General features: G+C 31.2%; 1 protein-coding gene across 1 annotated transcript; it reads right to left on the bottom strand.

Annotated features, from left to right (window-relative positions):
* Nucleotides 1–989: 989 nt before the first annotated feature.
* On the bottom strand, nt 990–7,409 carry LOC142644033 (WAT1-related protein At1g25270-like). Its single transcript, XM_075818722.1, has 7 exons — nt 7,215–7,409; nt 6,892–6,954; nt 5,743–5,859; nt 4,320–4,578; nt 4,048–4,206; nt 3,186–3,337; nt 990–1,236 (listed from the first exon to the last, which is right to left on the bottom strand). Exons 1-7 carry the CDS (start codon nt 7,406–7,408, stop codon nt 990–992), a joined length of 1,191 nt encoding a protein of 396 aa, XP_075674837.1. The 5' UTR covers nt 7,409.
* Between the last annotated feature and the right edge of the window lie 8,413 nt (nt 7,410–15,822).

The following is a 15,822-nucleotide window of genomic DNA, read 5'->3' as shown; positions in this document are numbered from 1 at the left end:
GAGTACGACCTTGTGTGCTTCATTTTCGTGCTATAGATAATTTTATCCTGGGAGGTAGACGTTCGTGAGTCTCAAAGCACCACAATAATTGTGTGAGGGGCGAAATCTACTTTAAAGAGATTGTGTCAAACACAAGACTTGATCTGAATTGTTTATCCTTCACGCATTTAGCCTGTAAGTTTTTGATTATTGCAAATTTCTCTTTATATACATATATATATATATATATATATTCAGTATTTGTTTATGGTTTTTGCCTATTACATTTATTTGTGTTGTTGCTTATTCTTAGATCTGTGTATTGTTCTTTTTGCTTTATCACAAAAGTAAATTGTATAAATATATCCAGCAGGCTTAAGGCAATTACACTAAGTGGAGGTTTAAGTTGGAAGGCACATCTTTTATGCATGACAGCATGTCAAATTAAGTTTATGACTAAGAGGACGTATTACAAACTAATAGGAGTGTTGGATATTTTGTATATCCAAGTCGATTGTAATACATCACTTTAGTAGTGAAAGAGTGTTATTATCTCTTCAGAAGAGATAATGAGAAAGAAACAATTGAAAATCAATTGGAAAATTAAGTACATTTATGGTGGCTAACGAATGTCTGGCGAGATTTTTGGTTGACCGAGTGTCTACCAAATGTCTAACAAGAGTTTTTGTCCAAAACTCTATATACACTCGATTGACCAATTGCCTAACAAGTCTATACAAATATTGCGGTTTTCGGCAGAATTTTTACCAAGAGTTCTAAAACTTGATATTTAAGCATCTAGGAACATTGGGAGATTATTTCTAACTGCTTTTAGCAGTAAGAGCTTTTTTTTTTTTTTTGGGTATCATTTACGAGAAAAACCAACTTGTAGTATCTGTCTCCTCCATCTCAATTTCGGGTCTCTAAATCTAAATGACAAATGTGAGTCATTTTTTAGTTCTTCTTGTATTGCGTTCCTATTATTTCATTTCATTTTCTTCAAATCTCCTTTATGATGAATCTCCATCAATAGCTACGCTTAATGTTGTAAGGCCATTCGAGCTAATATTTTTAATGCTTTCATTGTTGCCATAGTTGTTATTATTTATTGCAGAAGCGGTAGTAATCTCACTCGATTGAGATTGAAACTCTTGGGAGCTTTTTGATGACTCTGGCTGATCTATCATCTTCATTCCCCTGCTTTTACCCCACAACACCATGTACAACCCGCACACGATCAAAGCCGCTCCTAGTATACTGTCATTTGAAAACATAAAAGTGCTAATGTAAGAATTTATCGTTTATTTTATTTTATTTTTATTTTATTTTTTTTGAGATTAAAGCTTTTACAAGTTTTGCATAATCTACAATAATTCAACGAACGCAGCAATCAACATTTACTAAAAGAGGCCACTACCCCTTTTAGCCAAAGCTTAATTATTTACTCTCCAGTTTTAACTATAAATAAATCGAGCATGTTGACCAAAGATTATGTTCATTATAAATTGTTTGTATACACTTGCAAACATTTGGGTTGAAATTTGGTTCATAAAAAAATATGGGTCAGTTGTATTCTATCTCAAGGCCAAGTTGGGACAACATGTTAGTCCTTTCCCTACACTGCCTTTAGTGAACCAAGAGGTCATTCTTTCATTCGAAACATTGGCTATGTTTCAGGAGAGATCCCATCAGCTTAGAAATAGGACTATCATTGATCAATGGGTATCTAAGGAAGATGCTACTTGGTTCAATTTGCATAAACTCTGCAGCTAGTTTCGACACCTTATGGACATGGTGTTTTAAGGAGGGCGGTATGTTACAAACCTTTCAAGGTGCCCTAGTATATACTGTTATGCCTTAATGGATATTGTTATGATCCTATTGGTGATGTTATTGTTGCATTATGTTACCGCATTGTGCTGTTAATGCTACATGATGTTATTGCTTTATGTATAATGCTATGGTAGTGAGAGTGTCACTACTAGGTGTGCTGATTATGACAATTGCTAACTTATACTGATGGTACAGTTGCAACCTTGGGCCAACGGCTAGTTACCAATACAAATTCTTATGTGCTTGTGAGGACCTTAAGGTTTTTATTGTTAGATATTAAGGTTAGTGTATAACATATTAGGCTTAGTTCCATGTGTTTTGTTTAGTGTCTATGCATAATTGATAGGGTGTTCGGTTGTTGTAGGATGTTATGCTAGCTGCCCCAACTGGTTAGAAGATTTGGTTGAGCAAAGCATCTCCCCCTTTGCAATTCACGTGTAAATGGCATGCTAGCCTTGTATGATCATTAATAATAAATAAATAAAAAAGAAGTCTCTTTCATCTCTTATTTCCCAATCGTCTCCCAATCCTCCCATTTATTCTTAGGAGGCATGGCTCCTCTGAAGTTAGCCATTAACCTACAGCTAGTCACTCATCCGGAACCTTAACAGCATTCCAGCCCTACCTTGCTACTTAACACTTCTATTGAGGAAACCCTTCGTTTCAGTTACTTGAACTTCAGAAAATTTTGAAGAAAGCATTGGAAGCGCTGAAGAAAAATTTCTGGATTGAAATCTTAGTTGAAAGTGTTTGTTATGTCAGCTCCAAAAGGACAAATTGAATGTGAAAACAAAATAAAATCAAATTAGTAACTTTATATCCATATACTTATAGGATGCTCTTAATTTTCGGGATAGCCACTTACGAACTAAGGTGTAACCTAAAATTAATCTTTTATATTAGTGGACAACTCTGGACTTACCTTATTGGATTGATTTGTTTTTTCTTTGAGAATCTTATTGCATTGAAATTGAATGTGAAAGAATAATAGTATAAATTAGTAACTTTAATGAGTTAATCTAGATATACTTTATAGGATCTTAATTTTCAGGCTAACCAATTATTAATTATCTTCTCCGAAAAAAAAAAAAAAAAAAAACTAGGGGTAAGTTATAAATACTCATAAGTAGTATTTGAGTACTCGCTATATGATTCAAAATTCAAGGTGGAGGGAGAGATGGACAGAGGGGATAAATTGTAGGATTTTTGAAAATTCAAATATAAATTGAACAACTAAAAGTTTAAGATTTAATTTGTTTGGAATTATGTATTCCCCTTTTTTATTTTTTATTTTTGCTAAAACAAGAAAAAAATAATTTTTTATAAGTCATTTATTGCTTTAATATATTTAGAAGTTGTTGGAAAATATATACCTTCCCAGGTGCAGCTCTTCCTCCAATACTAAAGATCCTACGAGTGCTACGATTAAGAGCGAAAGAGGATTAAAAATTGAGACAAACATTGGACCTCTTGCTTGTATACACCAAGCAATTACAGCCACCACCACGCCAGAACACACAATCCCCTACAAGTCAAGAACCAAAACAAATTCCAAAACTGTCAAAGATTCTTCTAAATTTAGGTTTATATATAGCAATGAAAAAAAAAAATTTTAAAAAAAATCAAATTCGAGGTTACACCTACAAATTAAGTTGGGTAAAAGATTTCAAAACATAAATTTAAAAACGTCAGCATTAAATTCTACAGTTTCAAAAATAACAATATGATTTAATTTGCTACTTTTGAAACAATATGATTTAATTTGATACACCCCTATATTATAAGGTTTTAAAAGTAATTTACCTAGTAATATATTTATTAGATATGTTCACAAAGGTTTTGTAATATGTATTTCTGTTTGTTTCAACAATGATATTTTCTAGAAAATGAGTCATTTTTCAAGAAGCATTTTTTTTATAAAACTATCTTATTTTTCAATATTTGGTAGCAATTTTAAATGAATTGAAAAAAACCTCTAAACTTCCTTTATTTAATTAGCTTGCTGTGAGATAGAGTTATTTTCCAAAAAAATTTAATGGAAAACAATCTCTAAAAATAAGCCATACTTTTTATGATGACCAAAAATAGTTTTCTTTCGACTCATATTTTTTTATGCTACCAAATACTGAAAAATAAGGAAAATTATCTTTACACAAGATTTTTCATCGAAACAAACAGAGTGTATAATGTAAAATCCTCTAGTCTAGTGTATAAAAAAAATGAAGGATGAAGTACCGAATAAGCTGCAGTAAGGAGCCTAAGATCCCAACTCAATTTCCACTCACTCCAATCCCTTTCAGTGCATAACGCAAAAACAATAGACTGCAAGAAACTCATTGTACATATGAGAGCTGTGACTGAATAAAGGCATGGATATCTTTCATTCATTTTTGCCTGTCCTCAAAAACAACAGCAACATAGTTATAAAAATATAAATTAGAAAATTGCATGGGCATTAATTAATATTTAATTATTGTAAAATGGCAGTAATTGGAATTCTGACCTACCTGGATTATCAACCACAGTGCATAGGATAAACTGCTGGCTAAACATAACAGGGCACCGATTACATGACGACTAGAGCCTGGGTGTGATGGTGCCACGTGTTGCTGATGATGATCATGATGTAAAAGGTCAACATGCGTTGACCACAACTCAATTTTCTCACCTCTGTATAAAGTGAATAGCATTGCCCCTCCTATTCCTACCACTGTCCCCGCAATCTTCATAATCCCACCCAATGTTCCTAGTGCTGACTTTTCCAACCTAACAATTAATATCAAATTAATTGAAATTCAAACATCTACTTTAACCCTAATAAGGGTGATTGGTTTTGATGTTCTTAAAGAAATCATTCTCGATTCAAAACTCTTAATCCTTATTTTGTGGTCACTACATCAGATTTACTTAATTGTTTTTGTAAATAACTATTGTATGGGACTTGCAGGGCTATGATTTCATTTTAAAGGACTCAAATCTAATACTTTACAAGTACTAGTTGCAGAGTTAAGATTTGATTTCAAGGAATAAAAATAATATCAAAATTTTGAAAATTTTATTGTGTAACTATCCCTAGATTTTATCGCATATTAATAGTTTTCCAAAAAAAAAAAAAAAAAATTATATAAAGAACATATTACAAACTTCTCTTCACTTATTATATTTCTTTTTTCATTACCTCTTTCCTCTAAAATAAAATTAACAAAAGCTTTGAGGGTTTTTTTTTTTTTTGATGAGAAAAAGCTTTGAGGGTTTGATATAGAGTAAGGTAATTATATTGCAAAATGAATAAGTATTATAATACAAAAATTAATGAAATAACTATACTATTCTTCTGTTTGGTGACACACAAATAAATACCTAAATCTGTAAAACACAATTTAGTTGTAATATGATAAGATGGTGGAATGAAATGATATTTCAATGAAATTTTATGAATATAATATTCCAATCAAAGTTCCTAAATATAATTTTGTTTGTAAATTTGTATTTACTATTTTTCTCGTCCAGCGTAGTATCTTATTAGGTATAAATTGAGAATCTGTATAATTACTATTACTTTGTTCAAAATTATCTCAATTTTTTTTTAAAAGCATATCTTATATGTTCATTAAAGTCTAAATTCACTTGCTTGAATATCATGATATCATATAAAAGATATTTTTTACGCATTTATTTAAAAAATTAATCCAACCATCTAAAAAAAAGAAGAAAAAAATAATTGAAATGAACACTAATAATTGAAAGTTTGAAACCATTGTTAAATAAAAAAAATTATGAGGTCATAAAAGATTTGTACATCTTTGATAAACTCGGTAAGATTAAACCAGAAATATTTATTTTTTATTTTAAAGAATAATTATTGCTTATAAATAGCTATTTGGCTATACCTTTACTGCCATATATTAGAGTAAGTTTGAAGTTTAGTACCCGACAGATGTTGCTAGAACGAAGGTAATGGCTGGATTGAGATTACTCATGGCGACAGCAAATGTTGCTGATGTGAAGGCAAAGCTCTCAAAATATAGATTCTGAGCCAATGTCCCCCTGCAATTGAACACATATTATAAATTAATATTCCTGGTGGCTGGTTTCAACTTTGGCCCGAGTTCCTCTTCATTGCATTATATATAAACAAATAAAATTTATTTGATTTAAATTTACGTTAAAATATAATTCTATACAAATTTTACATCTCCTAATATCCTTTTTATTAAATACAATTTTATGATACGATACTTTGTATAATTGAATTTTTCAAGTTTGATTTGGTGGTGAATCTGAATTAAAATCCTTGTTATTCCATCCGCAGCATTGTTTCCTTTGAACTGTTTTGAGTTATAATATTATCGGTGTTGAAATATTAGTGGTTTTGTGAAATATGCTGCTATAACGCATTTTCTAATTTATGGGTATCATTATTAGGATTTGGTAATTTCCTTTTCAATGTTAAATTAGTAATCACGTTTATGTTGTTTTGCAAGGAAAAATAAACTAGTAATATCTTAAATTTTCCTTCGAATTTGAATATTATTATTTTTTCATCTAACTTTTTTTTTTAGAAAAAAATCTAATTTAGGTATATGTGTGTGAAGTTTTCTCTTGGAAACTTGTAGAGTGACCATTACCATGCCAAAGATATGCGATGATATTTTTTTTCATTTAACTTGAAAAGTGAATAGTTGTGCCCTAAAGGTTAGGTGACTGACTTCCAATCTAGGTGAGATGGTCTAAAATTTGGATTAAATTTTCACTGGAAAGGACTAAGCTTGCCTTTTTTTTTTTTTAAATGTTTGGGTGTTGGAAATTATATTTCGTTCATTCTCATTTTCAAGATATAGTTGTTAGATTAAGCTTTTCTAATTTTTATACAAATTGAGGATAATTACCCCATATAATGCCTTTATTTTTTAGAGAGAAGGAAGATGTGATATTTCAATTAGTTCTCCACCATGATTTTTTTCAGATACAATAGGATTAATCTCACAATTTATATATTACATTTTCACTTGTTATGGCTCAGCAAAAATTTGGCTTCCAGCCAATTACAATGTTGAGAGTATCATGTCTGAAACTTACCCAAGTAACCCACAAAGAAAAGCCTGGAAAATGACTACCCATGTTAGTTTTGGCCTGGTCTTCCTGCAAAGGTTGTAAACAACAATCATTAATGGGATTACATTGGCATAAAATATAGCTTCCATTTTTCCTCTTCCCTATGTTTTTATTTTCGTAGGTTACAGATTACATTAACAAAAGGTAAAATCATTAGAAGGCATATCTTAAAATGCCAAAAACATTTTGAACAAGTAGATATATCATCAAAGTAGAATGCAATATTTATTTAATGGGATTTTTGTACCAAAGAAATAGCTTTTATATATGTATTTGAAGAACAACACCTTCCAAAGATGAGAGCAAGAGGAACCATGAAGGCAGTGGCAAACAACATACGGTAGGCAATAAGGATCCTCAAATTCACTCCATTTTCTGATACAAGTTTGTATAGTATATTCATCCCTGCATATACAATCTGAACTACTACCATTAACATCCCTGGCTTCGAGCTTTGTATCACATTACATAGGTACCCCATCTTTTGCATATATTGTATAGTACTTTGAGAGAGAGAGAGAGAGAGAGAGAGAGAGAGAGCAATTTGGATATCTAAGGCTTTGCTGTTATAGAGATCGAGAGGCCTGATTCATGCGGTGCATGCTATGCCCTCACGTCACTTCAGGTCCACTTAGCGTCCACGTATGGCTGCCAAAAGACACGTAAGAGAATCTTCCTTGGACTCAAAGTATTCCATCGCTCATGTTATAGTGGAAGCACAAATTGACAGATCTTGAAACAGCCTTTTTGTCTAATTTTATCGTTGCCTTGGAAATAAAGGAAAAGCAAAATAAACATGCAATATTTTGATTTGTATTTGGAGTGAAAGACACAAAAAAAAAAGCTCAGTTGGATAGTCGTACAAGACTTGATTTTGTTGTTGATATTAAATACATACTGATCTTATATATTGGTCCCTAGCGATCAAAATCTGAAAAGTTTCTGAAACCAAAATTTCTTCTTTTTTCCTCTTTTTTCTATTTACTAGTAAACAAGAGGAAAAAAATTTGTTGCCACTGCCCCCATCGGACAACCTGTGTTTCCATGTGAAATTAAGAACCCATTAATCACTAACTGTTTACTATGTACTTTAGTAATTGTGTTTAAGAATAGAATAACTAAAAATGCACAACAGTGTGAGACTAATGCATGCCACTTTGGTTTAAGGGTTCTGGTTTTAGACCTAACCTTCTATAAAGGTTTTTTTTTTTTCTACGATTAACTTTCATGAAGACTCCAAGTCACCGTTTCTTTTATATATATACATGTAATTATATATCTCAATATATTATTGGTAGTGGGAGGTTGGGATTTTACCTGGACCATGCATTGTTTCACGTGATTGAACACGCTAACTCAATAAAGGCAAAACCATCTAACAGAAAGAACAAGGAAAAAGAAAGGAAACCAGGGAAAAAGGCTGAAAAAATAAGATTGAGCCAAAAAGAGTAGAAGACACGGCTCTAAGTATAACAGTTCAAATTGTTTGTTCATTTTATCCAAAACTTCTATTTTTCCACTCTTCTGTTCAAATAATTATATATATAAATGGGAAAGATTTTCAAGGAATGCCACTTTCAAACAATGCCAGATATGTTTGTATGACTCATGTACCACAATGATATTCATATTGATCTTGAATTCATGATGTTATTGACTGTTCTAATTTTAAATATGTAGCTCGTATGTCACTTGTCATTTCTTTTAATTCCCAAGGATATATATTGGTATGATCATGTAGCCTAGCTTTTACACGCTTAGTAATTTGTCTTGCATACCAATAAGTCCAGTTAGTCCAAAAATCAGTCTCTGTTATGTGATCTCGTTTCTTGTACTTATTTCAAACAAGGAATTTTGGGACCATTGGGTTCTATTGGCAGGAGAGAGACCAGTTGGCTCACTACTAAGGAGTTTTTTGTTGATTTGAATCTGTTCTAAAAGCAATGGGATTTATGAGTTATATTTTTGATACCACACCCAAGTTTCTTGAGAGTAGGATAAAAAAAACACAAAAAGGAAAACCATAAACAAAGCTTTTTTTTTTTTTGAGAATAAACAGCTGAAGCAAAGCTAGTTTAAGATAAAGGATGAGTGAAGAATTAATTATTGGAAAATACTCCGTATGCTTTGCATAAGTTAAGAAAAAAGACATCAAAATGACAACATAAAAGAAAGGCATGGGTGATTTTTTAAGCACCTAGTACAATTATCCTTGTATTATTATGAAAAATAATGACAGGGAGGAAGTATCATCAGTGTTTATGCATATACTAGGGAAAACTCTCCTTTTATTGTGCCTCATCTTCTAATTTGTTATGTTGTCATAACTTTTGATTTAGTTGTTTGCAGATGTTCAATATGAATTTTTATCGGTTAAGGGATAAAGAAAAAGGAAAACTTTGACAATTTTATCTAGTAAGCAAGCATGAATGCATTAATTCACCTTAAAGCTGAGAGCGTTATCCGTTATAAGGTTAATTATATTGGCTTGAGGATGCATAGAATCAGATGTAAGATATTGTGAATGTTCAATTTGGCTTTCAATCTGTTGTTAAATATTTTCTTCCTTTTACCCCCTTAAAACATGGTATTGGGTTGTGAGCAATCATCAAAATATGAGCCCTTTGTTTTACTTAATTATTATAGTTCAACCAGTTGGAAATAATGGAGAAGTTTATAATATGAAGGATTGACATTTTTGGATATTGCTTGTAGGTTTCATCAATCCTTGGTATATGTCAAGAAGAAGGGTATGAAGATTATTGAGAACAAAGCAGAATTGAAGAAGCCAGAAGTGAAGAAGAAGAAGAACACAGTTAAGAAGGCTCTAAATGACACATTCAAAACAAGGAAAAGGCTGACTTCATTGAGTGAAACGCCTGCGTTTTGAATGAACAAAAATGGCATAATCTGATAAGTGAAGAAGAAGAAGAACACAGTTAAGAAGGCTCTAAATGACACAGTCAAAGCAAGGAAAATGCTGACTTCATTGAGTGAAACGCTTGCGTTTTGGATGAAAGTTTTGACAAAACTACTTGCCATTTGAAGCTTTAAGTTAAGCACGTGACGTTCATGAGCAAGCAGTTATGGTTGGTTAGGATTAGCTTGATAGGTGTCTTAATGTTATTGGAGGAGCATTTTTAGGAAAGTTAGTTATTTTTCCCACCCTTTTTTCTTTCTTCTTCCTTGATCTGCTCTACAGTATATAAATAGATCTTGTACATAAAATCAGTTACATTTTTCATTTTATAGAGCTTTGGCAATAAGAAGCTATTCTCTCATCAATTTTCTCTTTGTTTTCAGAAATTTTTTAGATCATTTTGTGAATCTTCTTTCTTTGTTGTTCAATTTCTTTAATCATCTAGAAGTTTTAATAGTATACTTCCTGCGTTATTTTGAATCATCAATTACTTGAGGGGAAAGACTATCAAAGTGTCAGGTATTCTAGGTGACTTGCATTTCATGTATTGTAATGTTAAGAAATTACACAGAAAAGAAAAACTCATTAGACATATTTTGATAATGTTAATAACATATCACATATATGGTCACTATTCAGCTAAAAAAATACTCAAGCATGTACACACAAAACCAACATCTTTAAGTATCTTCTAAGCCAACTACAAAAAATACCAAAAAGTTGCTACAAACTTTGTAAATAATTGTCTAAGTTGCCCTACAAGCTATAATATATCAAATCTCAATCTTTACTTAAACTGAAAAACTAGTGAATTTCGCATTGCGAACTTCAAGATACATTTTCTTCAATCAGTCATGGGATACTTGAAAACCTTTTCTTCAAAACAAATGGGCAAAAATTAGTACATGGAACTTTGCATAAAGCTTGCACTTGATTTCATGAACAACACTTGTACCTGTCTTTAGACATTTTTTAAGGATAGGCTTCTCCAACTCATTTTCTACAAAAAGAAAAATCAAATGCATTATGTACATCAGAAGGGAAAAAATCCACAAAGAAAAATTTCTCAAAAATTCATACCATCAAATCAAAATCTCTACATATAGCAAATACATTGACAAACTTCAAGTGGTCCATATACTCAGTCATGAAACTGAACTAACATAAGAACAAAAGCAATATCTTTTATTAAACATACCTTCTATTTGAAAAACTGAACCAACATAAGAACAAAAGCAATATCTTCTATTAAACATACCTTCTATTTGAAAGGGAATTTGGTAAGAAGCTAAGAAAAATCCAAACACTTTCATGTGAAAAGAACACGAGTTCAAAAAGGCTTGTCCCTACATGCACATTACATCAAGCCTGAGCCTTGAGGTCCAATAAAAGTTTTTAAAATTATAGTGTTTATTGAACTTACAAAATGAAAAAGGCCATTTAATAATAATAATAATAATTTAGATGATAAATAGTTATGCTTTTATTTGCAGTAAGCCAAATGTTCAATTTTTCAAACCCCCTTCACACAAGCATTTTGACCTATCAACTCAAAAGCCCATTTAATAATGTGATGCATACAAACATAACAAGATCAATTGAAATCATACAAAGTAGACTGAAATGGATATTTGATTTAATATTATACTTACCAAAAAACAAAAGCAGTTCAAAGTACTGGACCTAATTATAAGAATAAGTAATATGTTAATTAAAAAGTTAAGCACTAGCTAGCTATGATACATTGGGACATATGTTGCAATGTAGAAATACGATGCCAAGTTGCAAAAAATGTTATGATACAAATTTAGTTGACAATTCTACAAAATACTACTAATACACAAGTAATATTGAGGACAGTAACTTCTACAAGGTATGTAAAACTTAAAAAGAATTGTTACTGCACAAAATTCAAGTGGTTTAGCTAGGAATTGGATAGAAATTCAAAGAAGCACCTTTTGCATAAAGTCAGCCCTATTTTGTTAATGAAAGCAAATGTCTAACTCAGCCTACAAGCTAAACTGATAAAAGGAAATGAGATTTTGATGATGAAAGATTTGTCATGATAATGAGCAGCAAGAGTTTGAAATTAGGCAAAGCAGAGCCAAACTTAACCATTCCATGGCAGAGCATTCTGAAAATTTTTAATCTTGAAGCTCAAACCAACAACTAATAAAGCCACACAAAAAAGAAACTAAATTCAGCACCATTAAAAAAAATAGCAGTATCATAGTTTTTTTTTTCCTTTGTTTTTCCAGCAATCAAACAAAGCTTTTTAGTAAAAAAAATCATAGAGAGGGAAAACTTACTAGGCAATGCCTGTGCCGGTGGAGCAACCGACGATGCTGGACTAGTGTGAGACTTGGCCTACGCGATAATGGTGGCTAGGCACGAGGGGTCATGGTGGTAGTGACAATGTAAGGGTTAACATAGAGAGAGAGATAGAGAGAGTGTAGTTTGGAGATGGGTTGGAGAAGAGAGAGATTTTGAAATTTTCGAAAAAGATGGGTTTGCTAAGTAAACTGTATGGTTAAACACAGTTGCGTTTGTTGAGTTAGGTATTTGTATTTTAATTGACTTGGCATGTCTTAGATCATTGATGTATTTCAAAGAGATCCTGTCCATGAAATGGATACTCTCCATTTCAAAGAGAAATGCAGAGGATCCAAATCCCCTTAGCATTTGGATGGTCTATATAAGAGATGAGTTGTATGCTTTAAACCCCATTGTTCCAAATGCTAGGAATGTATCTGTTATCATATCAAATACTATATATAAAAGTAGAAGCGAGTGAAAGTTTATTTCTGTATTATCTCTAGTTATCTCACATAGGACAAAATACTGAGTTTAAATTGACGTGTTGAAAAAAAAAAACGCAAAACGCCACACTAAAACAAAACGTTAATCCATCTGATGTTTCAAGTCAGTTGAATAAATTGACAAAAAAAAAAAAAAACCCTTCATTCTACCAAACATATGTACTTTTCTGTTTCTTTTTTGTAAAAACATGCGCAAGGTCAGTATAGTGTAATTAATCTTTCTGCAATTTGTTGATTGTGTAAATAATTGTTTATTGTTACCATGGTTGCCCTTTCTACTCAATTTAGCATCTCAAATTTCAGCATATATATATTTTGGAACTTTGTTTAATTCGGTTTTTCTAACATCAAAATAGAACAGCCAGATTAAAAATTGATTTTATCATTCTAAGTGCGTACTTGACACGTTTGTGTCCGTATCGGATACGTATTCGACACCAGTATGTTGACAATTTTGCCATGTTTGTGTTTCTTAGCCAAGCATTGCACTAGACCAGACATAGTCTTTGCAACGTGCAAACTTTTTAGATATACAAGTAATCCAAGTGAGGATAATTGATAATAAATAGGCAAAGACTTTGGTTCCTTAAAGAGAACCAGTAGTCTAGGACTCTCATATTCTAATTTTCCAGTCTTATTGGAAGTGTATTTGAATGCTAGTTGAATTAAAAGTGTGAGTGGTAAAAAGTCTATTATGGTTGGATATTTATTCTTGGTGGAGTGCAATCTCATGGGCATCTAAGAAACAAATGAAAATTTCTCATTCCACCATGGAATATACGTTTATAGCTTTGCCAGCAGAGGACAAGGAAGCAAAATGTCTACGAAATATGTTTTTAGATATATAGGGTTATGGTCACAATTGATACTAGCCGTTTTGGTGTACTATGATTGTGAAGTCATCATGGCTTGAGCATATAGTAAGGTATAAAAGGAAAAGTATAGATGTATAAGGCATAAGTTCATAAGACAATAGATAGAAGATGGTACCATATCAATTGTGCTTGTTAATTCAAGTAATAACTTGACCAATCCTATTACCAAAGCATTGTCTCGAGACTTGGTTAGGATAATATTCATTGGAATGAGACTAAAACCATTCTTTTAAGAGAATCACTAATAGTGGCCACTATTAGTGTGACAAGCTATTGACACGTAGTTAGTAAATGCACTAAAATTTTGCATCTCATTTAGAGTGGATTAGAACTGTCTGTTATGTTTTTAGAGGATGAATTTTATACTCTTAACGAAGTTCATAAATAATTAAAGGTTTGTGTAATAAAGACATAAAGTATGAACTTCACATTTGTGAACATAAGAGTAAAATGGATTTCTCTTGTAAATATTGATCAATTAAACTGGGAAGAGCATAAGACCATAACAGTTTTAACAAAAATGGTGGAATTCTTAAATTGTTGTGGATGTTATCATATATTAGTTATTTTCTGATATTGACTCATAAAGAGTTTGGTTTAAACACCTAGCCATCATTAATACTATTGGAGTCTTTGTTGGAAAAATGGCATGGAGTGAATAAGAAATTGATGTTTTCTATGTTCACTTGAAGATGTTATTAAAAATGGTAAAAATCCTGAGTCCCACATAGAAAAGGAAAGAGATAATATATGAGTTTATATGCTCATGAGTTGGACATTGGGTTAAGCTTGTGGCATATGTGGATTGGGCATACTTGTCCAAATAATAGTATTTTATTATTTTAATATTCTGAGTCAGTTAGTCTGTGTACAACAGTTATTACTGAAAAAGTGTGCCTGTTCAATAACGTATAATTTTTGATAGTCCCTCATTTATAAAAAAAACAAAATTTTTTTCTTCAGAAAACTCTCCAAGTGAGAATATTTTTTGTGCATTTCATTTTGTGTCAAAGAGAGAGAAAAAGACATTGAGTAATATGCAGAGCACGACCTTGTGTGCTTCATTTTCATGCTGTAGATAATTTTATCCTGGGAGACAGATGTTCGTGAGTCTCAAAACACCACAATGATTGTGTGAAGGGCGAAATTTGCTTTAAGAAGATTGTGTCATACACAAGACTTGATCTGAATTGTTCATCTTTCACGCATTTGGTCTGTGAGTTTTTGATTATTGCAAATTTCTCTTTATATATATATATATATATATATATATATATATATATATATATATATATATATATATATATATATTCAGTATTTGTTTATTGCTTTTGCCTATCACATCTATTTGTGTTATTGCTTATTCTTAGATCTGTGTATTGTTCTTTTTGCTTTATCATAAAAGTAAATTGTTGAAATATATCCAACAATCTTAAAGCAGAATTAAAAATATTTTAATTTATTTTTGTGATTCACGGTGAAAGGAATCTTGTGATTGTTAAAAACACTTTTTCGGCAATTGATTTAACTGTGCAAATTTTTTTGGCAAAACTGGGTTTGTGTTTATCAATTGACGTGTATATCTATCTACTTGTTTGTTTTATAAAGTTAAAATTGTGAACTTTAATATTTTGAAAATGTTGAATTTTGTGTTTGACTGCAAAATTTGGTTTGTATATACTGTTTGTTGTTGATCTTTTTCTCTTGATTATTATATTGGACTAGGACCTTTGTCATATTTGCTAATGTTTGCCCTGTGTCTTAGATATTTTCTAAGCATGTGATAAACTTGATTTGATGCTTGACAGTAGTGGTGAGTTTAATTAAATTATATTATATTAGGATATTTGTGAAACTTGAATTATTGTTTGGCTGGGGATTGGTTTCATTTGTTCAATCACTATACGAATTGTGTTAGCAATCCAATATTTTTAAATATTTGTTGGATACAATATTATATATGCTTATGACCTTAGTGATTCATGTGGCTCTAGAACCTCTTTTTCTGTGTTGTCTATGTATTGTTTAGTCTACAAAAGTGATTGTCAGTTGTTGATTTGTTTTTAGTGCAAATTCATGTTCTCTTGAACTTTGACTGATTTCTATGGTACTTGAGTAGAATACTTTTACTATCAAAATTCTTTGTATATTTTGACATTACGTAGAGATGACTTATTATATTTTATATGATTTTTGCTTTAAAGTGATACTTGAATGCAGTGCTGTGTCTATATATATATATATATATATATATATATATATATATATATATATATATATA

The sequence above is a fragment of the Castanea sativa genome, chromosome 7 (assembly GCF_040712315.1).
Source record: "Castanea sativa cultivar Marrone di Chiusa Pesio chromosome 7, ASM4071231v1".
Lineage (NCBI taxonomy): Eukaryota > Viridiplantae > Streptophyta > Magnoliopsida > Fagales > Fagaceae > Castanea > Castanea sativa.
Note: the sequence above shows the minus strand (reverse complement) of the source record. Positions and strands in the feature narration are given on the sequence as shown.

Coding starts and splice junctions, on each gene's coding strand:
- LOC142644033 (XM_075818722.1), bottom strand. CDS start 7,408: ATGGGGTACCTATGTAATGTGATACAAAGCTCGAAGCCAGGGATGTTA. Junction 6,955..7,214: donor CTTGCTCTCATCTTTGGAAG/GTGTTGTTCTTC, acceptor CAACCTTTGCAG/GAAGACCAGGCCAAAACTAA. Junction 3,338..4,047: donor TCCTTACTGCAGCTTATTCG/GTACTTCATCCT, acceptor CTTGACTTGTAG/GGGATTGTGTGTTCTGGCGT.